We start from the raw sequence: 27077 nt of genomic DNA, 5'->3' as shown, positions 1-27077 counted from the left end.
GGCAAGGGCCCTGACAATGCATGGGGTTTGGAAAGGAGCTATGAAGTGCGCCTTTGACTTCGACTCACCAACGGAGCCCCATTCCAGAAATGGTTTCTTTGTGAAGTTTGAGTTACCCTGGGCAAACCTGCCTCCAAGCTCAGGCTGGCTGGGGCCCTGGCTGGTCCGCCCACCTACCCAGGTCCTTCCGTGTGGTGTTTCTTTGGTCTGGGAGTGTGACCAGTTCTTTATGTGGCCATGAGCTGCAGGTAAGGGGATCGGATCTCATCCCAGCAGGCTGTTCCTTCCCTTGCCTCATCTGGATACAGCTGTTCTGTAGACTTCAGGGGCAAGCCTGGCCTCCCTACAGGGGTCCTGATTTATGGTAGGACCACCCCTTGGGGGCCCAGACATCACTCATGGGGGTGTCCCACCCCCATCTTGGGCAGTGAGCCAACATTGTAGACAGGACACTGACCCCCGGAGTCTCACTGACTGAGAGGTGTAGGGTTGCTCTAAATCACCGATGGGTTGTGCATACCTGATGGCTCCCCTGGATCTCTGTGCACATCAGAGACAGTGGGGGTGCTGTGATCAGACCTCCATTTCCTGATGTGAAGCAGCAGCCTTGGGAAGTCTCCCAGGGTCTTGGCCTGGCCCTCAGGCCTGTGGTGCAACTTTGAGAGGCCAGCTGGGAGAATGAGGTCGCCAGCTGAGGCCATCATGGCTGAGTGCAAGGGCCCATTCTGGGATTCTGGGCTTTGCTATGGTCTGTCCTGACCGGGAAGGTGGGAGGGCAGTGAGGCCTCACTCAGGCACAGCCTGTATGGAGGATGTCTCAGGTTCCATTGGTGGCCCAGGAGGTGCAGAGGGAGTGGGCCTCCATTCCTGCCAGGCTAGAGGACCAGCCACTCCAGAATTTTCCTGCTAGAATGGTTGTGCTACTTCGAAGAAGGAATGAGCAGGTTGGGCTGGTAGAGGGTACTATTGTTCCATCGGTGTCCTTCCTTTCCCTGGCTTGCTGCTCTGCTTCTAGACCTAATGATGACATGGCCAAGGTCACCCACTAACTTGCTTAACTGAATACTGATTGCCTTGTGTTGGGGACACTACTGATGAACTTAAATCTATTTAAATTAGGGCAAAGATAGGATGGTAAGTTATTTTAAATGGGAGAAGCACTTAAAAATTGGCATTAAATCTGTTGAATGTCATCTTGAGTAGAATTAGAAATTGGCCCTAAATCTGAAAGACTCGAAGCAGGAAACTGGGTTTTCATGACACATTAGCGGTAAACTAAATGCCATTACCCATAGCATGAGAGAAAATAGCACAAAGACATCGTACAATGTATTTTAACTGAAAAGAGCGCCCCCCCCCGCGAAAGTGGCCAAGAGAGCGGTGTGTTACCTTGTCCACAGAGCATTCCTGAGCCCTGTTCCCATTTATTAACATTTTCCATTAGTAAGTATGGTATAGTCATCACGAAACGGCAGAGATACATTGTCATTGACTCAAGTCCATACTTTATTCAGATTTTTTGAGTTTTTACCTAATGTCCTCTTTCTGCCCCAGGGTTCCGCCCAGAATACAACATGGGATTTAGCTGTCATGTCTCCTTAGTCTGCTCGGGACTCTCACAGCGTCTTAAACTCCTTGTTTTTATACCCTTTACAGTTTTGAGGGGTACTAGTCAGGCCTTTTGTAGACTCTCCCTGAGCCAAGATTCGTTGTGAGTTTTTATCATGATTGGACTTGGGTTGTGGGCTCCTGGGAGCCAGAACTCAAAGACCAGTGCCATCTCATCACGTCATATCACTGGCATGTGCTGTCAGCATGACACCCCCGTGGATGCTGGCCTTGGTGCCCCAGCCAAGGTGGTGGTTGTGAGGTTCCTCCGCTGTGAAGTTGCTGGCATCGCCCCTCCCCACAGCGCCCTCTTGGGGAGGAAGTCACTTTGCATAGCCACTCATCAGGGGTGGATGTTCTGCCCTGCCTCCTCGAGGGAGGAGCATCTGCATGCGTTATTCTGAATTCCGTGTGGGAGATTCATCCACTTTCCTGCCTTTCCATTCGTATGAACTCATGAATATCTATTATTACTCTGTTATGATTATTGTGAAATGTACTTACAGTGAGTCTTAACACCTGCCCACACCAGCCTTGCCAGTGTGGATACAGAAACTGTTCCATTACCTTGGACCTCTCCCCTGGCTGCCCCTTGGCAGTCAGCCCCTGTCCCGCCCATTGACCCCAGCCCCTGACCCCTGACAATGGCCATCTGTGCTCTCTGCCTCGTTTTGCCTTTTCCAGAATGCCATATAACTCGGCTCACATAGTATGTAGCCTTTTACTCACTATAACTCTCGGGATAGTCACCGTGTTGTCGCATTTGTCAATAGTTTGTTCCTTTTTATTGCTCAAGATGTTCCATTCGCCCGTGGATATCATTTGGGTTATTTCCCCTTTGGGACACTGTGAAGACAGTAGAATTGCTGTAAGCATTCGTGTGCGGGTGTTTGCTTGTAAGTTTTCACTTCTCTAGAAAAAATACATAGGAGTAGGACTGTTGGGCAATATGATACATGTATATTTTATTTTATAAGAAACTGCCCAACTGTTTTCCAGAGTGCTTGTACCATTTTGCATTCACACCAACAAGGTGTGAGAATTCCAGTTGCTCCACATTCCAGTCAGCACTTGGTTTTGTCAGGGGTTTTTTTATTTTTTATTTTAGCCATTCTAATAGTCCATGGTCTTCAGTTCCATTAGTCTAGGTTGTTGAGTTTCTGTGTGTTGGGTTGTCTATAGTATTTCCATAACATCCTTTTAGTGTTGGTGGCATCTGCAGTGATGACCCTTCTTATATTATTACAGTTTGTTTCTTCTCTCTCTCTTTTGGTTGTCAGTCTAGCTAGATTTATCAATTTTATTGATCTTTTTAAAGATCCAATCTCTGGTTTTGTTGATTTTCTCTATTATATTACTGTTTCATGTTTCTTTTTTTAAAAAAGATTTTATTTATTTATTTTTAGAGAGAGGGGAAGGGAAAGAGGAAGAAAGGGAGAGAAACATCTATCAGTTGCCTTTCACACATGCCCCAACCTTGGGTGGTCAGCAACTCAGGCACGTGTCCTGACTGGGAATCGAACCAACGACCTTTGGGTTTGTGAGACAATGCCTAAACCAACTGAGCCACACCAGCCAGGGCACTGTTGTCCATTTCACTTCTCTAACCTTATTTTCCTCCTTCGACTTGCTCTAGACTTATTTTGCTCCTCTTCTACTTTCTTAAGGTGGAAGCTAGGTCATTGTTTTAAGACCCTTCTTATTTTCTAACGGAAGCATTTACTGCTATTAATTTTTCTCTAAATCCTACAAGTTTTGGTATTTTATTTTTTATTCAGGTCAAAATATTTTCTAATTTCTCTTGGGAATTCATCTTTGACTCATTTAAAATAACCCATTGATTATTTAAAATTGTGTTGCTTATTTTCCAAATATTTGGAGATTTTTCCAGTTATCTTTCTGTTACCGATTGATTTCTAGGTTAATTCTGTAAGCCAGAGGATGTACTTTATGCTTTTTTGGTTCTTCTTCATTTTTAAAGGTCTGTTTTGGGACCCAGGGTGTGGCCTGTCTTGCTGAGTGTTGTACCTGCATTGAAAAGAATGTTTTTCTGTTGGGTGGAGTGTTTTCGTAATGGCACCTAGGTAGGTAGGTAGGGAGTATTAGTCAGGGCTCCAGTGTGGTTTTCAGGCCACTTCTCAATCGATTACTAAGGAGTAGTTTAAGTCTCCAGCTGTAATTATGCATTTGTTTATTTCTGCTTTCAGCTCCATAAGTTTTTCCTTCATGTGTTTTGAAGTTTTGTTGTTAGATGAATACATGTTTAGGACTTTCATGTCTTCCTTATGAATTGATGCCTTATATTTTTATATATCCTTCTTATCCCTGATAATAGTCCTTATTCTGAGGTCTACTTTGTCTGACATTAATATACTCCCTCCCATTTTCTTTTATCTATGTTTTTAAATTAAAATGGGTTTCTTCTAGGTATAGTTGCATTTTTTTTCCAACACCTCAAAAGTGTTGGGTCTTACAATTAACATCTTGAGAGCATGTACATTTATTTATTTTTTAAAAAGATGTTATTGTTTATTTATTTTTAGAGAGAGGGGAAGGGAGGGAGAGAAACTCAATTTGTGGTTGCCTCTTGCACCCCCACCAATGGGGACCTGGCCTGCAACCCAGGCATGTGCCCTGACTGGGAATCAAACTGGCGACCCTTTGGTTTGCAGGCCGGCACTCTGTCCACTGAGCCGCACCAGCCAGGGCTGCATTTATTGTAATCATTGATATGGTTCTGTTTGGTTTACCATTTTGTTTTCTCTGCTCCCTCTGATTTTTTGTTCTTCTACCCCCTCTTTTCTGCCTTTTCTTGGATTATTTTGATATTTTCAAATAGTTTAAATTTTTCTGTTGGCTTTGTGGCTAAACCTTTTGCTGTTATCTAATATGTTTTTAATGTTTGCTCTAGGGATTACAGTGTATGTACATACTTCACCTTTGACAGCCTTCTTAGGGTTAATTTTTGTTTTTCATTTGAAGTAAAATATAGAAGGCTTACAACCCTATGAGTCCCCTTACTCTTCTGCCTTCACATTGTAGCTGTTATATTGAAAACCCCACCAATATTATAACTTGAACAATACACACGTTCACTTGAGTGGTGAAAACTTGTGTTTTATGTTTGCCCAGATACTTACCATTTATCTTGCTCTGCTTTCTTGAAGTTCCACATTTCTTTCTGATTTCTTTAGAGCTATAGAAGCTTCTTTGGTATTTCTTTTGGAGCACATCTGCCGGCAAGAAATTCTCTTAGTTTTTCTTCATCTAAGAATATCTTTATTTTGCCTTTCCCCCAAAGGATCATTTGCTGGATATAGAGTTCTCTTCTTTCAGTACTTTAAAGGTATTCTACCATCTCTGGCTTCCACGATTTCTGATGAAAAATCCATGGCCATTCGAATTATTATTTTTTTATGTATAATGTGTCATTATTGCCAAGATTTTTAAAAAGTATTTTTAGACATTTAATTACGTCTTTGAGCATGGCTTTATCCTGTTTATGAGTCATTTAAGTTCTTGGATCTCTAAATTTGTCTTTTCCCAAATTTCTGGTTTCAGGCATTATTCAAGTAATTTTACACTTCACTCCCTTTCTCAGACTCCAGTAGCATCAATGTTAGACCGTTCCCTATTATTCCACAAGTCCCTTGCTCTATATCATTTATTTTCATTTATATAATTTATAAATGATGCTCTAATAATTTATTTTCATCTTTTTTCCTTTGGATCTTAATTGGATAATTTTGTTGATCAGTCTCCATGCTCATTGACTCTTTCCTTTGTCACCGCCCATTCCATTCTTTTTTGGTTGGTTTGTTTGTTTCAGGTATTGTATTATTAAGTTCCGGAACTTCCTCTTAAAAAAATAATTCTTATGTCTCTGCTGAGAACTTTCCTTCCGTTCAGTTCAAGGGTATTTACCTTTGCTTCATGGAGCATAATCATAAAAGCTGTTCTAAAATCCTTATCTGATATTTCCAGCATCTGAATCATCTTTCTTTAAATTATATTTTATTGTTTATGCTATTACAGCTGTCCCAATTTTTCCTCCTTTGCCCCCCTCCACCCAGCCCCCACCCCACTGCCTTAGGCAATCCTCACACCCTTGTCCTGAATCATCTTGAGGTTGGCATCTGTAAGTTGTTTTTTCCCTGGAGAATTGGTGCCATTTTCTGGTTCTTGGAACGCTGAATAATTCTGTATTGTATCCTAGACATATCCTGGATTGAGTATTATGTTGGCTCCTTTGGAGAATGTTGTGTTTTGTGTTAGCAGGTGGTCAACCCAGTTAGCTTTGCATCACAAGTTCTGTCTCGCCCTCTGTAGGCTATGGTTTTAATCTCATTTCAGTTTTCAAAGCTTTTGAGATGCTGCTTGGGTCTGCCCCACACATCAGCCTCTTGGGGGTCAGTCTGAGACTTGGATGGTGATTGAATTAAATCTCCGTCCACTTCTTAAAGCCGGTGCTGCTTTGGGCCTGTGCCAGGCATATGCAGCTCAGGAATGAGGCTGGGACTTTAAGGCTTCATTCCCAGAATTAAGGACTTTTCCTTTATCTCTCTCTTCTCTGCACACCTGCGCCCACACACTTCATCCTGCAGGGTCCCCTTCCCTTGGTTACTCTAGCTGGAGAGATGGGGGTTTCCCACAGAGCCACTTCTCCCACACAGGTCCCCGACTGGGGCCCACCCCTGGGACAGCACCGAGAGGGGAGAGAAAAAGGAACCATCAGGGATTTCCTCCCACATACTTTAGACTTTTCTCTGTACAGAAATTAGGGGTTTCTGTCTGAGTTTCAGCCACTGCTACCTTGCGGCTGTGCAGCTAAAAACAGGAAGGAATTCTCCCAGTGCAGGTCACTTCTGTCAGTTTTTGCTTACCTCCAAAATCTGTCTGTCATTGTTCACACTTCAGAGTGTTCAGGTAATTGCTTTCTTGTATTTTGTCCAGGGTTTTTAGTTGCAGCCAGCCAGAGAGTGAGGCTGCAGTGAGCTTACCTCATCCCGACCAGAACCAGAAGCCTCTCAATGTAGTTTAGTATGCATTTCTTCATGAGTGTGGGTAAGTGTCTCTTCATATGTTTAGGGACCATTTTCATGTCTTTTTTTTTGTGAATTGTCCATTTTTCTATTTGGCTTTTAATTTTCCTGTTTTTTTGTGAATTGCCTATTTTTCTATTTGGCTTTAGTCTTTCTAAATTTTGAAGAGTTCTATATATTTTTACAGATATTAGACTTTTATCTCTTTTTTTAAAGATTTATTTATTAATTTTTACATAGAGGGGAAGGGAGGGAGAGAGGGAGAGAAATATCAGTGTGTGGTTGTCTCTTGCATGCCCCCAGTTGGGGGCCTGGCCCACAAACCAGGAATGTGCCCTGACTGGGACTTGAACCAGCGACTCTTTGATTCACAGGCTGGCATTCAACCACTGAGCTACACCAGCTAAGGCAACTTTTATCTCTTTGGATATGCAAAAGTTAAAAAATTTGTTGTTAAATATTTATCTTCTTAGTTGGTATTTTAAATGGGATTTTCTTTTAACAGGCTATTGTTTGTATGTGGAAGCTTGAGCTCTTATTTAAAAAAAATAAGTTACTTTTTAATTTATTTATTTTTCAACTTATAGTCAATGTTATTTTGTATAAGTTTCAGGTGTACAGCACAGTGGTTAGACAATCATATACTTTACAAAGTAGCCCCCCGATACTTCATGTACCCACCTGGCCCCATGCATAGTTATTACAACATTATTGACTGTGTCCCCTGTGCTGTACTTGGCATTCCCCTTGACTCTTTGGTAACTGCCAATCTGTACTCCTTAATTCCTTTACCTTTTCCACCCAGTCCCCAAACCCCCTCCCCTCTGGCTGCCATCAATCTTTTCTCTGTATTGGTGAGGGTTTCAGGTTTGTTCGTTTGTTTGTTTATTCTGTTCCTTGGATTCTACATATAAGTGAAATCATATGGTATTTGTTTTTCTCTGAATTATTTCACTGAGCATAACACCCTCTAACTTCCTCTATGCTATCGTAAATGGTAAGATTTCATTCTTTTTATGGCCAAGTAATGTTCTGTTTTATATATATACCACAGCTTTTTAATTTCCTCATCTATTGATGGGCACTTGGGTAGCTTCCATGTCTTGGCTGTTATAAATAACACCTCAGTAAATATATATGTTTTCATATTAGCATTTTGGGTTTCTTCGTATTAATGCCCAGAGGTGGAATCGCTGGGTCATAAGGCAGTTCCATTTTAAATTTTTATTTATTTACTTTTATTTTATTTTATTTTTATCCTCACTGGAGGACATGCTTATTGATTATAGAGAGAGGGGAAAGGAGGGAGAGAGAGAAGGAGAGAACCATCCATGTTAGAGGGAGACATCACTCAGTTTCCTCTCACATGTGCTCAACAAGGGACCAAACCCGCAGCCCAGGCATGTACCCTGACTGGGGACTGAGCCCGTGGCCTTTCAGGTTACTGGACAATGCTCCAACCAACTGAACCACACCGGCCAGGGCCAATTTTTTAATTGTTTGAGGAGACTCCATACTGGTTTCCACAGTGGCTGCACCAGTCTGCATTCCCACCGGCAATGCACTAGGGTTCCCTTTTCTCCACGTCCTCACCAGCACTTGTTGTTTGTTAATTTACTGATGATGGCCATTGTGACAGGTGAGAGTCAATATCTCATTGTGGTTTTAATTTGCATCTCTCTGATGGCTAGTGATGTTGAGCATCTTTTCATATGTCTATTGGCCATCTGTATGTCTTCTTTGGAGAAGTGCCTATTTATTTAGGTCCTCTGTCCATTTTTTAATTGGATTGTTTGGGTTTTTTTGTGTTGAGGTGTTTGAGTTCTTTATAAATGTTTGACATTAACCACTTATGGATGTATCATGGTGAATATCTTCTTTCATTCAGTAGCTTGTTTTTTTGTTTTGTTTTGTTGATGATTTCCTTTGCTGTCCAAAAGCTTTAGTTTGATATAGTCCCATTTGTTTATTTTTCTTGTGTTTCCTTGCCTAAGGAGATATATCAGAAAAAATGCCGCTCAGAGAAATGTTAGAGATTTCCTTGACTACATTTTCCTGTAGGATTTTAATGGCTTTGAGCCTTACATTTAAGTCTTTAATCCATTTTGAGTTTATTCTTGTATGTGGTATAAGAAGGTGGCCTAGTTTCATTATTTTCCATGTCCAATTTTCCCAACACCATTTATTAAATAGACTGTCTTTACACCATTGTATGTTCTTGCCTCCTTTGTCATACATTAATTGACCCAATAGGTGTGGGTTTATTTCTGGGCTCTCTATTTGATTCCATTGATCTATATGCCTGTTCTTATGTCAGTACCATGCTGATTTGAGTACTATGCCTTGTAATATAGTTTGATGCCAGGTAACATGATACCTCCAACTTTGTTCTTTCTGAACTCTTTTTGTTTTATTTCCAGCTACTGGATGAAATTTTTTTTAGTGTTTGAATCTGACTTATCATTGGTTCTTGTGTATACCATCATGTCATCTGGAAAATAGTATAAATTCTTCTTTTCTAATTCATATACCTCTGATTAACTCTTCTTGGTTAATTGCATTGGCTTACACCTCAAGTACAGTGTTGAAGACATTGGATATTCTCATATTAGTGGAAATACCTCCAATATTTCTTCATAAGGTAATGTGTTGGTTTTAGAACTAAGGAGGGTTTGTGCATATGTAGATTTTTAAAACCCAAGGATATATTTCTTGATTTTAGAGAGAGAGGAACACGGGCGTGGGGAGAAAGAGAGAAAAAGAGAAAGAAGGAGAAAGAGAAAGAAACATCGATGTGAGAGAAACATTGATGGGTTTCCTTCCCAATGCTTCCCAACTGGGGATCAAACCTGCAACCTTTTGGTGCATGGAGAGTGCACCAACCAACCGAGTGAGTCCCCCACCCCAGGCAGGGCTGGATGTGCATGTCATCATTTTTATGAAACCTGTCAGTTTCTGTTTGCTCAAGCAGGTGAAAAATGGGTATGGAATGTTGTCAAAGGCTTTTTGGCATCATTAGAGATGATTGATTATATGCATTTTCTCTATAGATCTATTAATACAGTGTATAACATGAATGGATTTCCTAATTGAACCAGCCTTGCATTCCTGGGATAAATTTCACACAGTCATTTTCTTAATTTGATATTGTATTTTGTTTGCTAATATTTTATTTATTTTTGTGTGATACTCATGATATTGGTCCCTACTTTTCTTCTGATCAAACGTTTAATTATACCTCATGAATCCTGCATGTACTGTTTTTCATTGCCTTTTTTTTTATTTTGATCTTAGGGAAGGTGGGAGAGAGAGAGAAATCAGTTTGTTGTTCCACCTATTTGTGCATCAGTGGTTGACTCCTGCATGAGCCCTGAGGGGGGTTTGAACTCACAAGCTTAGTGTATCAGGACAATAGTAACCAACTGAGCTTTCTGTCCAGGACTCATTTTTAAAATTTGTGGCTTAAGTATTTTCCCCTTCCCCCTAAAATTCACTTAATAAATGGTTTAAAATTTTTAGTTGCAAGATTCTTTTGGTTTTTATTTTGTTAATTTCTAGTTTAATTGCACTATGGTCATAGGATGTTGTTTACTAGATTTCTTACTTATGGAACTTACTAACGTTCTTTGTGGTGCCCAACATACAATCATCTTTTACAGATGTCCATGCGCAGTTGAGAAGAAGGTTCAGTCTCTTTCATCAGAGTGTGAAGTTCCTTCTAGACCCATAATGTCTTTCCTGTTGAGTCTTCTTTCTCCTTCTGTACGATGGTCTACTGGATCTGACTAGTACAGTGCTAAGAGCCACTAGTGAGTTTTTCTGACTCCTTGTATCTCCTGTGGTTTTTGTAAAGATGGTATCTCTATTATTAAGATATTCATATTTGCTTTATAAAGATGGTATCTCTGTTACATAGAGATTCATAAGTATTATATATTCATTGTGAATTTTAGCTTTTAGTATTAGAAAGTGTCTGGTTTTGTCAAATTGAATACTTTTTGGCTAAAGTTCACCTGCGCCGATATCAGCATTTCAATCTCTGCTTTCTTATTGTTTCTGTTTGCCTGATATAATTTTGTCTATCTTTAAATTAGCCTTTTTGAATCACTTTAAATTTTTGTTTCTTATTGACTTCTATAAAATTTGGGGTACCAGCCCTTTAGCAGATACATTTTTATGAATATTTTCTCCCTGTCTATAGCCTCGTTCTTGTTGTTATTTTTTAGCCTGGTTTTTACTTCTTTAATGTCTCTTGATGAGAATTAGGATTTTGAGCTTCATCCATGTGAGACTGGAGTTTATTCATTTTCAGCTTTGTGGAGTATTCTATTGTATGAATGTACCAAAGCTACCCATTCTGCAGTTGATGGTCATTCGGGTGTTTCTGGTTTTGTTTTTTTTAATTATTATGCACACAAGTGCTATGAACATTCTTATACAAATCTCTTTTTGTACCTGTGTGAGAATCGCTTTAGGGTGTTTATCTAGGAGTGGGATGGCTGAGTCATGAGCTGTGCAAAGTGTCGCAGGTCGTTTTCCAAACTGATAGTGTCGGTTTGTGCTGCCTCCAGCATTTGCTTTACCTCTGTGCCCGTGTACTTGCATGTAGATAGAGATAAAGGAAACTTTTTACTGAAACACCTGCAACAGATTGCAGACATCATGATATCTATCTCAGAAATCCTGTAGCCTATGAATAAGGACATTCTTCTACATAAAATACCATTATCCTTCCCGAGAAAATTAACAATACTTCCATGTTATCTGCAGCCCATATTCAGATTTCCTCAGCTGTCCCAAGTGGTTCTCCTGGAGGTGCCCCCTTTCTGATCCAGGATCTAATCAAGGCTTCCGCACTGCATTTGGTTGTGATGCCTCTTCAGTCTCTTAATTCAGAAGAGTTGCCCTGCTTTTTGCTATTGTTTTCTTGACCATGACCTTTTGATACGTGCAAGCTTGTTGTCTAGCCCCATAATCTGGATGTGTCAGCCTGTTTCCTGCACAGCGTTGGCACAGAGGGAGGTCGGGGATGGCGCCGAGTCTCCTTGCATCACCTTGGGCGATAAGTGATGTCAGTTTGTTTACTATTGGCAGAGCAGGTTTTGATCAGATGGCAAAGGTGGTGACAGCCAGATGTCTCCATTGTAAAGGAATCTTTTCCTTTTACAATCAGTAAGTTATCAGTAGAGTGATACCTTGGCACCGTGCAGATCACCTGTTTCCCAGCAACCTTTTCACCCAGTTGGGCCCTTTTTCAAATTCGATGGGTAAGTTTTTACATTCTCTTGCTCTCTACTTACAGTTTCAGTTCCCTCTTTTTCTTTAAAACCATTGAGCAGCCCTGGCTGGTGTAGCTCAGTGGATTGAGCTTGGGCTGCAAACCAAAGTGGCGCAGGTTTGATTCCCAGTCAGGGTACATGCCTGGGTTGCAGGCCATAACCCCCAGCAACCGCACATTGATGTTTCTCTCTCTCTCTATCTCCCTTCCTTCCCTCTCTAAAAAAAAAAATAAATAAAATCTTAAAAAAAAACCCATTGAGCATTCTTATTTTAAATATACCTGAATGCTTTGCTCTGGGGCGCTAGTTCTGCTTCCTGTAGTTTCTGATGGCTCTCACTCATGGTACCATATTTCCTTGCTTGTGTTGAAGAGTTTTGACTACGAGCCTGATTTTGTAGGGCTGTGTCTGTGAATGCATTGAGGCCTGGGTTGTAGGTGAGCTCCTTCTGAGAGACTTCCCAGGCTGAAGTTTTAGGGACCGCCTAAGGTGGTATGAATTAGGGCTGAAACCTGTTTTGGCACCCTTGGGTGCAGCTTTAGCTCCAGTTCAGCCTATCACTGAGCATGTGGCCCTGTGAGGTCTCATCTTTCTGCAGATGCTCCTTTGAGGTTACCGACCTTGAGAGGGCTCTACATTTTGTCTTTCATGGGCCCAAGGGGGTGAAAAGGTTGCTGGGAAACAGGTGATCTGCACAGTCACTCTCCCGTGCAGGAACTCCCGGTCATTGGTACAGCAAATGTCTCCAGGGCAGGAGCCAACCTCAGGCTCCACCGACCTTACTATGTTTGACTTTTTCCTTTCGTGTTTATCCTCTGGAGGTTCCAGACTTCTTGAAAATCAACTTAATGATGTAGTGAAGGTTTTGTGTTTTTTAATTTTATCATCATTTTCATTTGTTTTGGGAAGAGAGAGGGCCAGTCAGGACATGCATCCTGCTGGGAAGTGGTGCCTCCTCCGTCTGGGCTGTCCATGCGATGCTCAGGGGCCTTGGGGCCTGCTGGAGGTGGCTCGTGTGGGGCCGGGCTTCTGGGCTGAGGGTCTGAGGCATTTCTAGAATCTGTGCTGCCTGTCCTTGCTGCCACACACACACACAGCGAGGCAGGACCCAGTAAGCTGGGGCAGTGCCCAGTGTTGCTGGGTGGTGCCCCCCTGCACTTGGCTCACTTCTGCTGCTCTTTCTCGATTTCCAGGCATCTTCACGGAACCAGGGTCCTGTTGCAACAAAAGGAAAGGGGTGTGTGACTCAGTGCAGGGCAGATGCCCAGGGCAGCCCTTCAACCTATTGGTGGATCAGGCTGAGGCACACAAAGGTGTGAAGTCCTAGTAGCTCCAGAATGTCAGGTCGCGTGCTGTGGTCTCTGGGCATCTGCCTCTTGAATCCATCTGCTTGAATCCATGGTTCCATCTGCTTATGTAGCCCCCGTGGGTTATGGCCGGTTTCTACGTGCACCTGGTTGTTTGGGTACACCTTCCTGCCTCTGCCACGAGGGGTTTCCTTGGACCCCTGTGGCCAGTAGGCCTGCCCAAGGCGTGTGACCTTAGTGGGAGGGTGAGTACACCTGTCTACTGCCCCCCACACCTGGGGGAAGGCTGAGTCCCCTCTCTGGGGGTAACCCTGAAATCCGTCCGGCTGCTGCTGCTGCTGCTGCTGCTGAGAGGACACAGGGACGCTGTCGTCATCTGTGGGCTGAGGGCCTTCAGGGCTTTTGCGGGCATTTGTAGCATCAGTTGGAAAGGCTGTCAGAGTTGTGCAAATTGTGTCAGATTATCTTGCTTTTTAATTTTTAAAAGAATGTGTCTCGCTCTGACATCTTGAAGAGCAGGCAGAATACGAAGTTGTGCTCAGTGGATTAAGTTTCATGTTCCTTCGCCCTCTGGGAGGAAGAGACAAGTGATAGAACAGGGAAAGGAGGGGGCGTTGGCCCTATCGCACATCGGCCTTGCGCAAGGGGCTGCAGCCTCCGCTCCGGGCAGCTGGTGCCAGGGGAGATAGGATAATGCGATTATTCTCAATTAGATAAATAAAGAATAATTAGATGTCATAAATCAAGCAATCATTGGATATTGTCATGGGAAAAATATGTAGCTAGAATTAATTAGTTTTCAAATAAAGCATTTATTTTAATTGCTTGGAATGATGGAGCCCTTAATTGCCGATGCATCATTTTGGCCTGAGCATTTTGGTTGTTGTAACAACGTGACGAGTTTATTCCCTGCACTTCTGGGGAAACAATGGAGGAGAACTTGATTTCATCACTGCAGAGTAAGCCTTGCGCTGGTGAGGTTCTGGAAATTTCTCTCGGGCCCCAAGCAGGGGGCAAGTGCAGGCTGGGTTTTAGCTGGCACTGCAGGTATGTGTGTATGTGTGTGTGCGCGCACGCCTGTGTGTGCCCACAAGTGTGTGTGTGCATATGTGTATATGGAGGACCCACAAAAAACTAGAATTAACTTCTGGAGGGTGAGCCCCTTGTAGTACAGGCTTCCCCTGCTAGGTGGGTGTCCTGGGAGCCCATCTGTATCAGTATACCAGCTGGCGTTTTTGTGAGAGGCTGCATTCAGCTTCAGTTTTTTTGAAGACTCTTTTAGCACATTTGCCTATTTCATGATGGGTGATTTATGAGCACACCTGTCCACACCACACTGAGTGTGGACACCACACTCAGCAGGTTTTTACCCAAACGGCATGACCCCAGTGCCCCACATTCCCTATTCACTCGATCTCACTCCAGCAATATTTTGTTTGTTTCTGTAGTTGAAGAAAGTCCTCAAAGGGAAATGTTTTGTTAATGTGGAAGAGGTGAAACAAAAAACAGCAGAAGCACCAAAAGGCATCAAAATTAACAAATTAAAAAACTGTTTTGAGCAGTAGGAAAAAGGTCTCAATAGGTGTATTGCATGAGATGGAGATACTTTGAAGGTGACTGAAGTTTAAACATGAGAATAAATACACATTTTTTATAAATAAATTCCAGGGTGTTCTGGGTGCCCCCTTGTATGTATGCGTGTGTGCATGTGCATGAGTGGGAACATAGTGGGTATGCGCGTGTCAGCACTGCGCAGTGGGATCCCTGCAAAGGTGGCCTGTTGGACTCTGTGGCTTGGACTAAATGGAGGGATGATCCCCCATCCTGAATTCACCTGGGTTGAGGTGCTTTAGCAGGGCCTGCATTCTTGGGTTTTTCTGAGTCTGGGGCCCAGTACCCCTGTGCCTGTCACCACCCAGCTGCCCTCCAGGGGCTGGCACAGCAGAGGCAGGCAGAGATTCTTTGGGCCCAACTGCTGCCCCTCTAAACGTGTCCACCAAGCCAGCTGACCCAGGGGTGGCCACTGCAGGGGTTGCGGCCCTGGCGTGACGGGCATCTCTAGGTGGCTTACTTGCCCTACCAGAGACCATATCATGAAGGAGTGTGGGGTTGGGTCCCTCTGCTCCCCACTGGAGGCCGTTCTTGTGTTTGGGAAGAGCCTGTTGGCCTTTAGCCAAAGGCAGGAAAGTTTGAGAGAGAGGAAGAGAGAGAAGCAGAGACTTGGCTATTTGTAAAGCATGTTCCTAGGGACCCCTTCCTTCTCTTTGAAACCCCGTGACAGAGGCATGATCTAGTGGTAGAGTGGCCAGTAAGGACGACTGTCCACCCTGGAGTCAGAGGCTGGGGCCACCCCTTCCTGGCCCTGGCCCTGGAGTATCGTTCTCAGTCATTAGGATCTAGGGCCCAGCTCTGCTTCCACTTGCCCCATGGTGGCCAGACCTCAGCTGGGCGCTGGCAGTGACCTCCTGAGGGTCTCTGTGGCCGGGCCCTCCCCGCCCCCTTGCACAGGCCCTGGTGATCTCCAGGCTTTGGTTGCTGCTCTCCCTCTGCTCTCAGGTGACCTAGAGCCCCGTGGGGTCCCCAGCTGCTTCAACAGTGGCATTTCTTAAGTGTTTTAAACCTTTTGCTCTAGTCAAACTGCTCCTGGCTCTCTTCTGAAGACAGACTAGAAGGAAAGGGCCTGAATGCTTTTGAGGATGGGAGGTGCAGGGCTTGCTGGTTGAGGGCGCAGCTGATGTGGGTCCTGGACTAGTGCCCACACCCCTGCTGCCTCTGCTGCCCATGCATGTGCGCAGCCTTGGCCTTCAGCCCCTCCTGCATGGGCCTCCGTCCTAGGCCTGGAACCCTCTGGCATCATCCACCTGGCCAAGGCTCCCTGCTGGAGGAACCCTTCCTGTCTTGTCTACTCTGGGTCCTCTGGTGGCTATGGCTGACATCGTGGTTGGGTACACAGCTCCTCCCTGCTCTGTGTACAGGCTGGAGGCGGGTGGGTTGGGAGCTGTCCCAGAGTCCAGCATCCTCAGCCCAGCCTGGACCTGCGGGCAGACAGGTGTGCCCCCTGACTGTCGGAGCAGGCCACTTCTGGTTCTGCTCCCTCCCAACGCGCACACATACCTGCTGAGAACAGCCACCCCTGCACTGTTGAGTCCCTTGCTGCCTGTGAGACTGAGGTGGCATGAAAGGACACAGGCCTCCGGGGACTCTGCAGGATTGGGTGGTTAGGGGAGGCTTGGTGGGGACACTAGGTGTAGTCTCCTTTGGTGTGGATGAGCCCCAACAGGCCTTAAACACAGGACCAGTGATAAGAGGAAGGGTCTCTCATCTGCGATAGCAGCCCTCCTGGGTAGCAGCAGGGTGATTCAGTCCCCCGCCCCTGCCCACACACTGCTGTGCCAGCCCCTCTGCCCCTCAGCCCCTCTGCCCCTCTGACAGTAGCAGGTGCTGGAACATGCCAGACCTGAGCCTTAGGAGCCTAGGGCAGCTCACTGGACTGTCCTGTCCCCAACAGTAAAGGGTGCTGCCTCCTTGAAGGGTGGCAGTGACAATTAGCCGTTGTAGGTGTTCAGGCTAAGACCCAGTGGGCAGCATTTGCAGCACCTGTGAGGAAGAGGGTCTGCTCCATCTTCTGGTCCTGCTCACTCCTCCGGCCTCCTGGGACCTCCCACACTCTGAGTTCACTGGGAGGGTTAGATGGGGTGCGCTTCCTGAGGGAGAAGGAGTTGGAGTGAGGCCTGGACTGAAGGTAGGACTCAGCCAGGCCCAGAGTCAGGACGACCTCTGCCCAGCCTGGACAAGGAGGGCTGCTCCAGTGGCCAAGGGGAGCCAGGGAGCCAGAAGGTGCAGCTGGTGGCTGGACTGGAATTCCTAGAGGCCATTGGAGGGTTCTGTGCCAGGCAGGTGTGTTCCCGGAATGACACACACTGGAACGAGGGTGGTCCCACTGGGTGCAGAGGCTAATATACAGATGGAAGAGGGGGTGGGCAGTGTCCAGGGAGGCCTCCTGCTGCTTTTCTGAGGGCAGACAGGTGGGTCAGTCACTCGCATACCCTCTCTTGGTCCACAGGTGACTGCATCCCCACCCAGCATGGCAGCCCGGCCGTCCCCGCCGCCAGACCCGCAGTTTGTCCTCCGAGGAACCCAGTCAGCAGTGCAAGCGCTGCATTTCCATGAAGGCGCCCAAGGGCAGGGGCACCCGCTCCTCCTCTCAGGGTGAGTAGCTTCTGGGGACCCACCCCCGGGGCCAGCCCAGGGTGAAGTTTGGGGTGCTAGCAATGAGCTTGGTGCTTACTTAGGGGTCCTACTGAGGGACTCAGGCTGCCTGTTGCCCAGACACATTTTACAGCCCACTTGACATGCTGTCCCCTGGAGCCTCACCCCCTTGAGGATGCAGGGACACACGCCCATGCTGTTATAGATGCCACCTGGGGTACACTGTTAGTGGCAGCCCTCTCTCCCTCTGCTGAGAGGCAGGCCCTTCCTGAGGGGGCCTTGGAGGCTCCTGTGGGCCCCTTGGAAGAGGAGCATGTGCCACTTTTAACTTTCGTTGGTATTTAGAACTTGCACCTGAGCTAAAATCTCAAGCAGCTACTAGAACACCTGGTCCACCAGCGGTGTGGCCTCCAGACAGGCCCTGCAGAGTGTGCCGGGCACATCCACCCTCCGCCGACGCTTCCTCCTGACCCTGCTCCCGCACTTGCCTGAACAGGTCCCTGAGCGGGCTGGTGCACATCTGGAGCCTGCAGACACGGAGGGCGCTCACCACCCTGGATGGGCACGGGGGTCAGTGTGTGATCTGGCTGCAGACACTGCCCCAGGGGCCCCAGCTCCTCAGGTAGGTCTCAGTGGCAGTCCCAAAGGAGCCATGCGTGGCCCTCATGGGGGCCAGGTTGAGGCCCTCGTGGGCTTCCCCAGCCACTTGGGCTGCCCCTCCCCCAAGAGCAGAACAGGGTGTGACCTCTGCTCTCATCCCATCCTGAGACAGTGCATCTGGGGTATGCCGAGTGCTGTCCTGGCTGGTGCCCCCGATGGAGGGCCTTATGAACGTGTAGGACAGCTCTGTGGCCTGAGCAGAGCCTGCCTGGCCTGCTACAGCTCCCCAGTGGTGGGAGCCGGGGTCCCGAGGCTGAACTTGAGCTTCCCGGAGGAGCCTCAGCTTCCCTCCCACAGGCCCCGGGCTCTGGTGTCACAGCACCACTCTGCCAGGTAACCTTCTTCCTCGCCACGAAGCCACCTTCCTTCAAGGTGATGAAGACTGGGCACTGGGCAGCACACAGAGCCTGAGCCTAAAGCTCGCCAGGCTGGTCAGAGAGACACTCCACACACCTCTAGTGGCACTGGGACCGTCGCATAGCTGCCCACATCTATAGCCCTCAGGGATGGCCAGCCAGGAGTCAGCAGGAAATGGCAGGAGCAAGGGCATTTGCCGAGGCTGTGGTGAGCCTAGCCTGTGAGTGTCACAAGGTGCTGTGAGGTGCTGAGGGCTGGGCAGCAGAGTGATTCTGTTCCCGCACTGCTGCTTTCGCCTCGTGGAGGTGACAGGCCAGGGACTCCAGACAGAAATGGGCCAGGAGGTGATAGGAAGGGGCAGGTGGGTGAGAGAGCAAGTTGGGAGGGGCTTCCCTGCTTCCCATGGTGAGAGAGAGGACAGGACGGCTCAGACCAGCAGAGTGTGCAGGGAATCAGACGCCTACCTAGCTGCTAGAGCTGACCCTCGTTTGGGGTCATGCTGATGTCTGCCCAACCATTGGGGGATGGCTGCCCCAGCCCAGGGATCTGCTGATCGCAGTGCCATTCTCCTGAATGCTCTGTGCCCCACCACTCCAGGACTGGCCTGCTCTCCTGCACGGGACTTGGAGCCTGGACATCTGTCTGTGCACCATGGAGCCAGTGCCCAGAGCACAAAGCCTGCTGGGACTCCACTGATCTACAAAGCACTTCTATGCCAGACTCATGTTGCTCCTACCAACCTGCAGGTGACTCAAAAGTGACTGAGAGACCAGAGATGTTCTGGAGGGTTGTGGCCCTAGACACGTGTGTGTGTAGAGCCCTCACATGGCCTTGTCTCCTGGGCCAGGCAGCCCAGATGCCCCCACCCACATGCGGTGCACAGGGCCCTCACAGTGTCAGTCTGTCCCTGATAATACAACAGCTGTCATGTCGGAATGCCCCACTAAGCCGCTTGTACCGGGAGCTGCCATTTATAAATGTTCTGCAGAATTTTCAGCTCAGGTGTACGCCCTTCAGGGCCTCCTGTTCTTCCAGGGCCCAGGCATCTTGGGCTGTCATCTGGGAGCCCGTGGCTGTGAGTGCTCAGTGCCTGACGCCCTACTCTGAGACTTCACAGAAATCTGAGCCAGTGCAGTGCAGGGTGGCAAGCTCCTGGTGAGGAGATGTTAGATGCATTCTTCCTTCCAGTTGGGTGGCACTGTGGTGGCCCCACTCCAGGCAGGGGACCTGTAGGTGAGGAGGTCTCCAATGAAGACTGTGCAGGTGCTTGGAATACACAGGTGCATTTACGTTGCACTAGAGGCCACGTGCCCAGCTGTGTTTGGAAGCCAAGTCTCCGAAGTGGCTCTTGAGGGAGGAAGGTGAGCTTTCATGTCAGAGGCTGGAGGACAGAAAGCGAGGAGCGAGGGGCCCGGCCTTCACCAGGCTGTACACAGGGCTTCAGAAAGCCCAGGGGCAGCTCCACAGACACCCCCAGCCCCATCCACAGACTCGAGGACGCACCTGTGCTTGCGACAGCCACCTGGGTGGGTATGTCTCCGCCTTATTTTATTGTGAGATGTAACGTACTCACAGAAAAGTGCACAGAACAAGTTTACAGACTGCTGTAGTATCACAGAGTGGACACCTGTGTCACCACTCCCAGCAGGAAGCGGAGCTCCGCCAGCCTGCTGTCTGCCCTGCCCCCAGAGGCAACCTCTCGCACCTTGCTCGTCTGTGCCATCTGAATGTTCCTCCTCTCCAAAAGGCAGAGACTCATTTTGTCTGTGTGTTTTTTCCTTAACTCAAAAAAGTAGAGCCATACAGAACAGCTTCCAGTGCATCTGACTTTTTCACTCAGCTCTATCTTTATGAGACCCACCGAGGGGCATGTGGCTGCAGGGCCCTATGCAGGCTTTTTCTGTGTGTATTCTATGGATGTGTGTACCCAGATGGCCTGTATTCAGTTGTTGGTGGAGATCTGAGTTGTCAACTTGGGCCTGCTGTGGATAAGGTGGGAGAAGGCTCTCGGCTAGGCCTCCTGGTGCCAGGCACACAAGTGTCTGCGAGGTGGACCCCGTACCCATGGGTGGGACGTCCTGTGTGCACATGCTGGGCCATTCAGAAGCTCCAGGCTGCACTCATTCGAGTGCAGTAAGCACCCCCACCCCCCACCCCCCACCACCACCTGGGGCCAAGGAGCTTCTGGGTGTGGCTCTCCCCGAGTGAGGATAATCTGGGGTGATGGGCGTCAGGCCAGGAGAGAATGTGCATAGCGTTAGCAATTAGGGGACGAGTGACGGAGGTGTGGGAGGTCACCCTACTGTCCTCACAACCGTTCTGTGGGTTCAAAACATTCCAAATAAAAAGTGACTTAAAAATAGGCCAGCCCTTTGCTTATGGCATGACTGCCATCTTGACCGTGAGTCAGACGCCTCCGGTGTGAACGTGTCTCTCTCGCGTTAGGCTCTGGTCCGTCCTATGTCGAGGACACTGCCACACCTGTCTTCCCCCACGGGCCAGCAGAGCACAGCGTCAGCCCGATCCTTAGGAGTGCCATGTCATTCTTAGTCCTCCAGATGTTCAGGCATTTTAACATCAGCATGGTGGGTTGTCCAAAATGGAGTCGAGATGTGGATGGGACTGAGCTGCTGTGGGTCTCCTGGGGAAAGCACTGCTCTGTTCAGCAGCAAGTCCTGGCGGCCGGGGCGTCTCCTGTGACAGGGCAGGTCTGTCACAACACTGGTGGTGGCACCGGCAATGAGATGCTGGGCCTTGTGCAGGCTCTCTCGTCCCCACAATATCCTTTCCTCCTCTGGGACCCACCAAGTGGTCATGGCTCCCTAGTCCCCTGTGGTCTGGGCTCGCTTCTCTTCCCCTTGTCTTTCCTGACCTCGCCCCTTGGGACGAGCAACTGGTCAGCAGTTTTGTAGAATGCCGGTCATGTCGGGTTCGCCTCGTGGTTTCAGGATTAGGTGGGTCGATGCCCTTTCAGGGGGAACCTGCAGAGGCCAAGGAGTCTCATCCCACCGTCTTGGGGTCTGTGACGTCTGCAGGAGTCATCTCTGGTGAAGGTCACCTTGGTCACCTGGCCAGGGTGTGTCTGCAGGTGTCCTACCTTCAGGGACATTTCCCTCTGCTAACTGGCCTCCTGGGAGATGAGTCCCTGTGTTCAGCAAGGACCTTCCTCAAGGGACAGGGAGGTGAGGATTAAGGCGGGTCGAAGACTGTGTGGTTGTGTCCAAGACTCTGCAGCGAGTGGTGAGCATCTGGGAGACACTCTGAGGCGATGCCCATGCCCTGTTTCTCCTCAGGTTGTGCCCACTGATCCTAGCTAGTGTCCATCAGCGGGTTCTGCCCTACAGTCACCACTGGGGCATTCTCGTGGGGTCTTGGTGCATCCCGTACCCCTACTTTTGGTAGCATTTTACTTTAATTAGGATCCTGTAAGGTAGGTTTATCTCCTCTTCATGTGTTTACGTGTTGCCCAGTGAGTCTGGGCCCATGGAAATTTAGTGTATTCTTCAGTTATGATTTCACACCGCAGTTACTTCTTTTATTGCTCATGTTGTTCCAGCCTTGGCATCTGGGTCCTTTGGGTGTGCCCCTATCCTTCATTTTATTTTAGAAGTATTTCTTACTTTCCGGCCACAAGATGCTCAGAGCTCCTCTTGGCCTCCTCCCCAACCCGCAACACTCCAGCCATCTCTACTGAAACCTTGCTCCTCTTTTTAGAGAAAGGGGAAGAGAGAAGACCAGGGTGCAAGGCACACTCGTCACCGCTGGGGTGTCGCTGCTTCCAGGTCCTCTCAGGCGCAGCCCGTGTACACCTGCATGTCTGTCCACCTGAGCAGGATTTGGGATAAACATGCATTTATACCGGCATCTCTGACTTGAATCCAAAACTATGGGTCCATCTCACCTCCCCTGGGCCTCTTGGCACCTGCTTTCCTGTGACAGGAGAAACCCAGCCCCCACTCCCCACCACTTATGTACTTCTCTGTCCAGCCCCGCTGTGTACAGAAAGAGGTTTCAGAATCGCCAGCCCACAGCCTTGTGGGAAACAGGTGGACCAGCTGCAGTCCTGTGTTTCTATTCAGTTGTTTTGCCTTTAACCTCGCAGCAGGTATTGAGCCGACACACTTGTCCCAGGTGCCTCAGGTCAGATTCTGTCTGCCCTCCCGCTGCATGCAGTGCGCCCCGCATTTGTCACGGCCTGCAGTTCACCCTGGGACCCTGGCTTCCTGGTTATTGTTTTTGACATGTATACAGTGAAGCTTGCTCTTCATGGCATAGATCTGTGGGCTTGATGGTGCCGACAGTCATGTCTGGGCCACCCGGGGCCACACAGAGCAGGCCGCACCCTGCAGAGAACAACTGTGCCACACCTCCATGGGCAGTGCCCTGTCGTCCTCCATCCTGACCTCTTCTGCAAGGTCACACCACTGGAGTCATGCAGCATGTGGCCTTTTGCCCCTGGCTCCCTTCACTTGGCAAGATGCACCCAAGATTCGGGCAGGTTGTTGCGCGTGGCCCAGTCTGTTGCTCTGCTGATGAGTGGAATTGCACGGTGCAGATCCACCTCAGTTCCTCATCCTGCCTCCTGCTGAAGAGTCCTTTCCAGCTTGGGCCGTTATGCACAGGACTGCCGTGAGCGTTCGCAGGCAGGCTTCTGTGCGAATGCAGTTTTTAAGCTCACTTGGGAGAATACCCGAGGGTGGGGTTGCCAGGTGGTCAAAATTAAGTCACAAAGGGAGGGGAGTGGGGAGGGCACTTCCTTTGGCTGCATGAGGAGTGGCAGGAAAACCACATCAGGCCTCCGTCTGCGGCGCTTCCTTGGGATGCCCACGAGTGTACTGGGCGTTGGGCGTCACAGACACAGATGCACACATGAACGCCAGGGCTGAGAAGCTCGTCCTTGGCTGCTGTGCCCCAGCCCCATGATCTGGCGTAAGCAGCAGCCTCTCTGGAAAGTGTCCCCTGCCTTTCCATGGCCTCAGGTTGGCGACAGCATGCGGACGTTTGGCCAGGTGGGATGTGCGGTCTGCTCACCAGGGTGGCTCACGGCCTGTCTCTCTGCTCGGTTTTGCAGTCAGGGCCGGGATCTGAGGCTGTGCCTGTGGGACCTGGCGGAGGGCAGGAACGCCGTCGTGGACTCCGTGGGTCTGGAGAGTGTGGGCTTCTGCAAGGGCTCCCTCCTGGCCAGGGGCCCGCAGCGCTGGACACTGGCAGTGCCCGGGAGAGGCAGTGATGAGGTGAGCACCAGCCCCCGTTCTCGAGTCCCTGGAGGCTCAGTTTCCCCTACATGGGCGCACCCATTGTCGGCACCTGGTCCACGGAAACACTGGGCTGGCCCCAGGTTCCCGGGGAGCCGTGAGACAGGTCTGGGTCTGCTGGATCGCAGCTCCGAGGACCTGGGGGTGGGCACTCGCCCCCTGGTCACCTCTGAGATGTCCCTGGTTGTGAGAGGGGTGACTGGTGTCTGTGGCAGGACCAGGCACCCAACTCAGTGCAAGTGGACAAGTGTCAAGGCCAAGGCCATCAGGAGTACTGGGGGAGAGGCTGCCCAGAGAGATCCTCGGAGGGCTCAGGAGCAGGCCTGTGTACCGGCAGGCACCCAGCAGGCCAGCAGGAGGTGGTGGAAGACAGACCAAGGCCCTGGTAAAGCTGAAGTGAGCCTGGGAACCAGGACAGTAGGGGAGGGCAGTCCTTTGGGGAGCAGAATGGGGCCCTGGTGTGAGAGGCCATGGGCAAGACTAGGACGTGGGGGGTAAGGGCTGGCACCCGGGTGGCAACTGCAGTACAGAGGGACACAGGTAAGCAGGGGAGTGTCAGAGGATGGGGCTGGAGGGTGAGGTGGGTGTGATGGAACCTTGGAGGTCGCTGTCAGATGACGCTCATGCCAGAGTGGGCAGCAGTAGTTGGGGGCGGGGGGCTAGTCAGACTGCACAGTGGTGTCCACAACCCGGGGACTGAAGAGGCAGAGTCCCCCAAGGGAAGCAGTGCCCCACATGGGGGCAGATACCAGGAAGCTTGGTAGAGTAGGAGGTGCGGCTGGAGGCACTAGCTCCTGGAGGAGCTGAAAGGAAATGGGAGAAGAAATGCCCGTCAGAAGTGATTGGATGGCCTGGAGTCCCGCTATAGGTGGGGGTGGGATGGTGGACAGGCAATGGGAGCCCTCGGTCTACCACCCACTCCCATCTTCTCCTGGGGTCCCCCGCTGGCCCGGAGAGCCTGCTCGGCAGGCGGCGCTGGGCAGGCACCTGAGGCCTGTACACATGGGGCGGTTTGGCCTCCGCCCAGGAAGGGCCGTTTGTCTTAAAGCACACTCAGCTCATAAATAATGAGATAGGAACAGGCATTTATTTGTTCATGATTGCATTTAAATCACCAATTAGGAGCTACATACACTTCTCTTGCCAATTTGCCAAAACCCTGTTAAAAGCTTTATTACTGTGAAAAGAGAGGTGTGCTTCCCCCGGGAGGGCAGGGGCCGGGCAGCCCGGCCTCCCTCCTGGGCTGCACACGCCGAGACCGGCCCGTGGGCCGAGCCAGCTCCCCCACCGAGGCCGGGCACTGGGTGCTGTCTTCCACCTCAGCCTCCCCGGGACTTCTGGCCAGTCCCGTCCCTCCTCCTGCCCTCGCCCTCCAGCCCCACCCTCCTCTCCCAGGCCTATAGTCCCGAAGACCACTCATCCCTTCTGCTTGCAGCTGATTTTAACCAACCTCCTGGCCCCCAGCTCTGGTGCGTCTTTGTTTTTCGGGAGCAGCCAGTCCAGGGACCTCGCACATCCTGGGAAAATGGTTATTTTCCATGTTCCCACCTGGAATCTGCCCAGATGGGGCCCTGGAGAAGCATCGCTGTCCTGTGCCCAGGCAGTGCCAGGGGAGGACGTGCCCCCACCCCACTTTGCCGTCTGGAGGGCCATGCTTGCTCAAACCAAACATTTCCCCTTCTGGTGACAGAAGTCACAGTTGAGTGCCAGATGGAAAGCTCACCAGTGACTGGAAGCTCTGAGCACAGGCCACTGGGCCTGCTCCGGTCCTTGGGCCGAGGCTCCTTGGTCCCCTTGCCCCTCGCTCCCTCCCACGGCCCTACCCCAGGCCTCAGGGCTGTCCTCCTTCCCCCTCAGCCCCTCTCCTCCCGACCGGAGCAGATTTGCTTGATAAGTCACCGCCACCCCATCCCCTCCTTCTTGGGTCCCTCCTCACTGCCGCCAGAGGGTCTTCCTGAGCCCGAAGGTCAGGACGGGCCATCCCCCACTGACCTGTGGGCCTGTGCCAGGCCACCCGAGGGGCAGACCCTTGCAGACTCTGTCCAGCAACATCCCTCTCCTGTGGCTTCCTCTTCCCCCTCCAGCCACTCAGCATCTTGAAACCAGCCTGTCCTCCTGATACGGTGACGAAAGGAACAGATCTCATTTTAAGAAATCGGAATAATTCAAGAAACAGAACAGTACACGGAGTAGGAAGTCAAGTGTCCTGCCTCCATAGTGTGGTCTGTGTCTTTCCAGACAACCCCTCGCAGTGTGGCAGCAGACGGCTCGCTCAGACTCTGTGAAGCAGCCACGGGGGGCCGTCACTCAGCCGCAGCCTGCTGCGTTGCCCTTGTATGGGGTTGGGGTGCACAAGGCGTGGGGACTGAGGAGAACATCTCTCTCTCGGGTGAGCCACCCTGGCTGGGTGCTGGCCTGCCTCCGTTGTCAGCTGTGGTTCTCGGGGGATGAGCCTGTCCCGAGCTAATTCACTCACCGCAGAGAGCAGAAGGGCTCCAAGACCCCTCTCCTTCCTCTGCAGTTTTCTTTTTACTTCTGAGTCACACCTGTTGCCACTGTGTCTTGGTTGTCACCATCGTCTTTCTTATCTTTTTCATTTTGCTAGAGCTTCTTGAGCAGCTTTGCTATTTCAGGGGTCCTTTTTCTGGCAGCCTTTTATTTCATGACAGTAGCAATGGCTCATGTCACTTCTGTCCTTTTCTGTCTCCTTTGTGGGCAGGGAGGGTCAACTCACCCTGGGTAGATGCTGGTGATGGGAGCCTGTGCTTGTGTGTGTGCATGTGTGAGTGATTTGTATTTGTGGGCACATGTGTATGTGCACACATGTGTGCACACTGGCAGGGGCCCCAGGACTCACCCTTCCTAGCAGTGCTGGTGCTAGGTCACTCTGCCAGCCTCTGGCAAAAGCCCTGCCCGGAGCGCCCCAGCCCCAGCCTGTGGGCGTGCCACCCAAGCATGGAGGCAGGCTTGGGGCCTGTTGCAGGGCCTCGAAGCTGACAGGACCAGACCACGACACTGCTGTTCCACCCTGCCACAGCTGCCCTAGGCACGGCTCCCAGCACACATGTGGCAGAACTGAGACTCAGACTTGGGCCTTTACCCTGGGACTCAGGCCTGTTGTTCTGTGTGCGTCAGGGAGAGCAGCTCGGCTACATTTGCACAACTCAAGCTCGCCTCCAGTTCTCCACACCGGGGGTTCTGTGTTCTGGGTATCAGGCAGTAGGCCAGCTGTCCCCTCAACGCCCTCGACTCCTCTGGAATGCAGACCTCTCGTCTGCAAACCAGAGGACGCCTCTGTGTCAGTGAGGGGTGGCGTGCAGCTCCACAGTGGCCCCTCACTGCTGCTATGACAGTGGAGGT

The 27077-nt window shown here is 49.7% G+C and overlaps 1 protein-coding gene across 3 annotated transcripts in view; it reads left to right on the top strand.

Annotated features, from left to right (window-relative positions):
• GNB1L (G protein subunit beta 1 like) overlaps positions 1–27077 on the top strand; it is a 59284-nt gene that overhangs the window by 11309 nt on the left and 20898 nt on the right. For all 3 annotated transcript variants that reach the window (XM_036014579.1, XM_036014581.1, XM_036014580.1), the window contains 3 exons: positions 17300–17445; positions 17942–18067; positions 23534–23696. In XM_036014579.1, the coding sequence (XP_035870472.1) occupies positions 17300–17445; positions 17942–18067; positions 23534–23696 (435 nt within the window). The remainder of the gene's footprint in view (positions 1–17299; positions 17446–17941; positions 18068–23533; positions 23697–27077) is intronic.

This window comes from Phyllostomus discolor, chromosome 13 (genome assembly GCF_004126475.2).
Source record: "Phyllostomus discolor isolate MPI-MPIP mPhyDis1 chromosome 13, mPhyDis1.pri.v3, whole genome shotgun sequence".
Taxonomy (NCBI): domain Eukaryota; kingdom Metazoa; phylum Chordata; class Mammalia; order Chiroptera; family Phyllostomidae; genus Phyllostomus; species Phyllostomus discolor.
The sequence above is the reverse complement of the archived record's forward strand: the minus strand, read 5'-3'. Positions and strand labels throughout refer to the sequence as shown.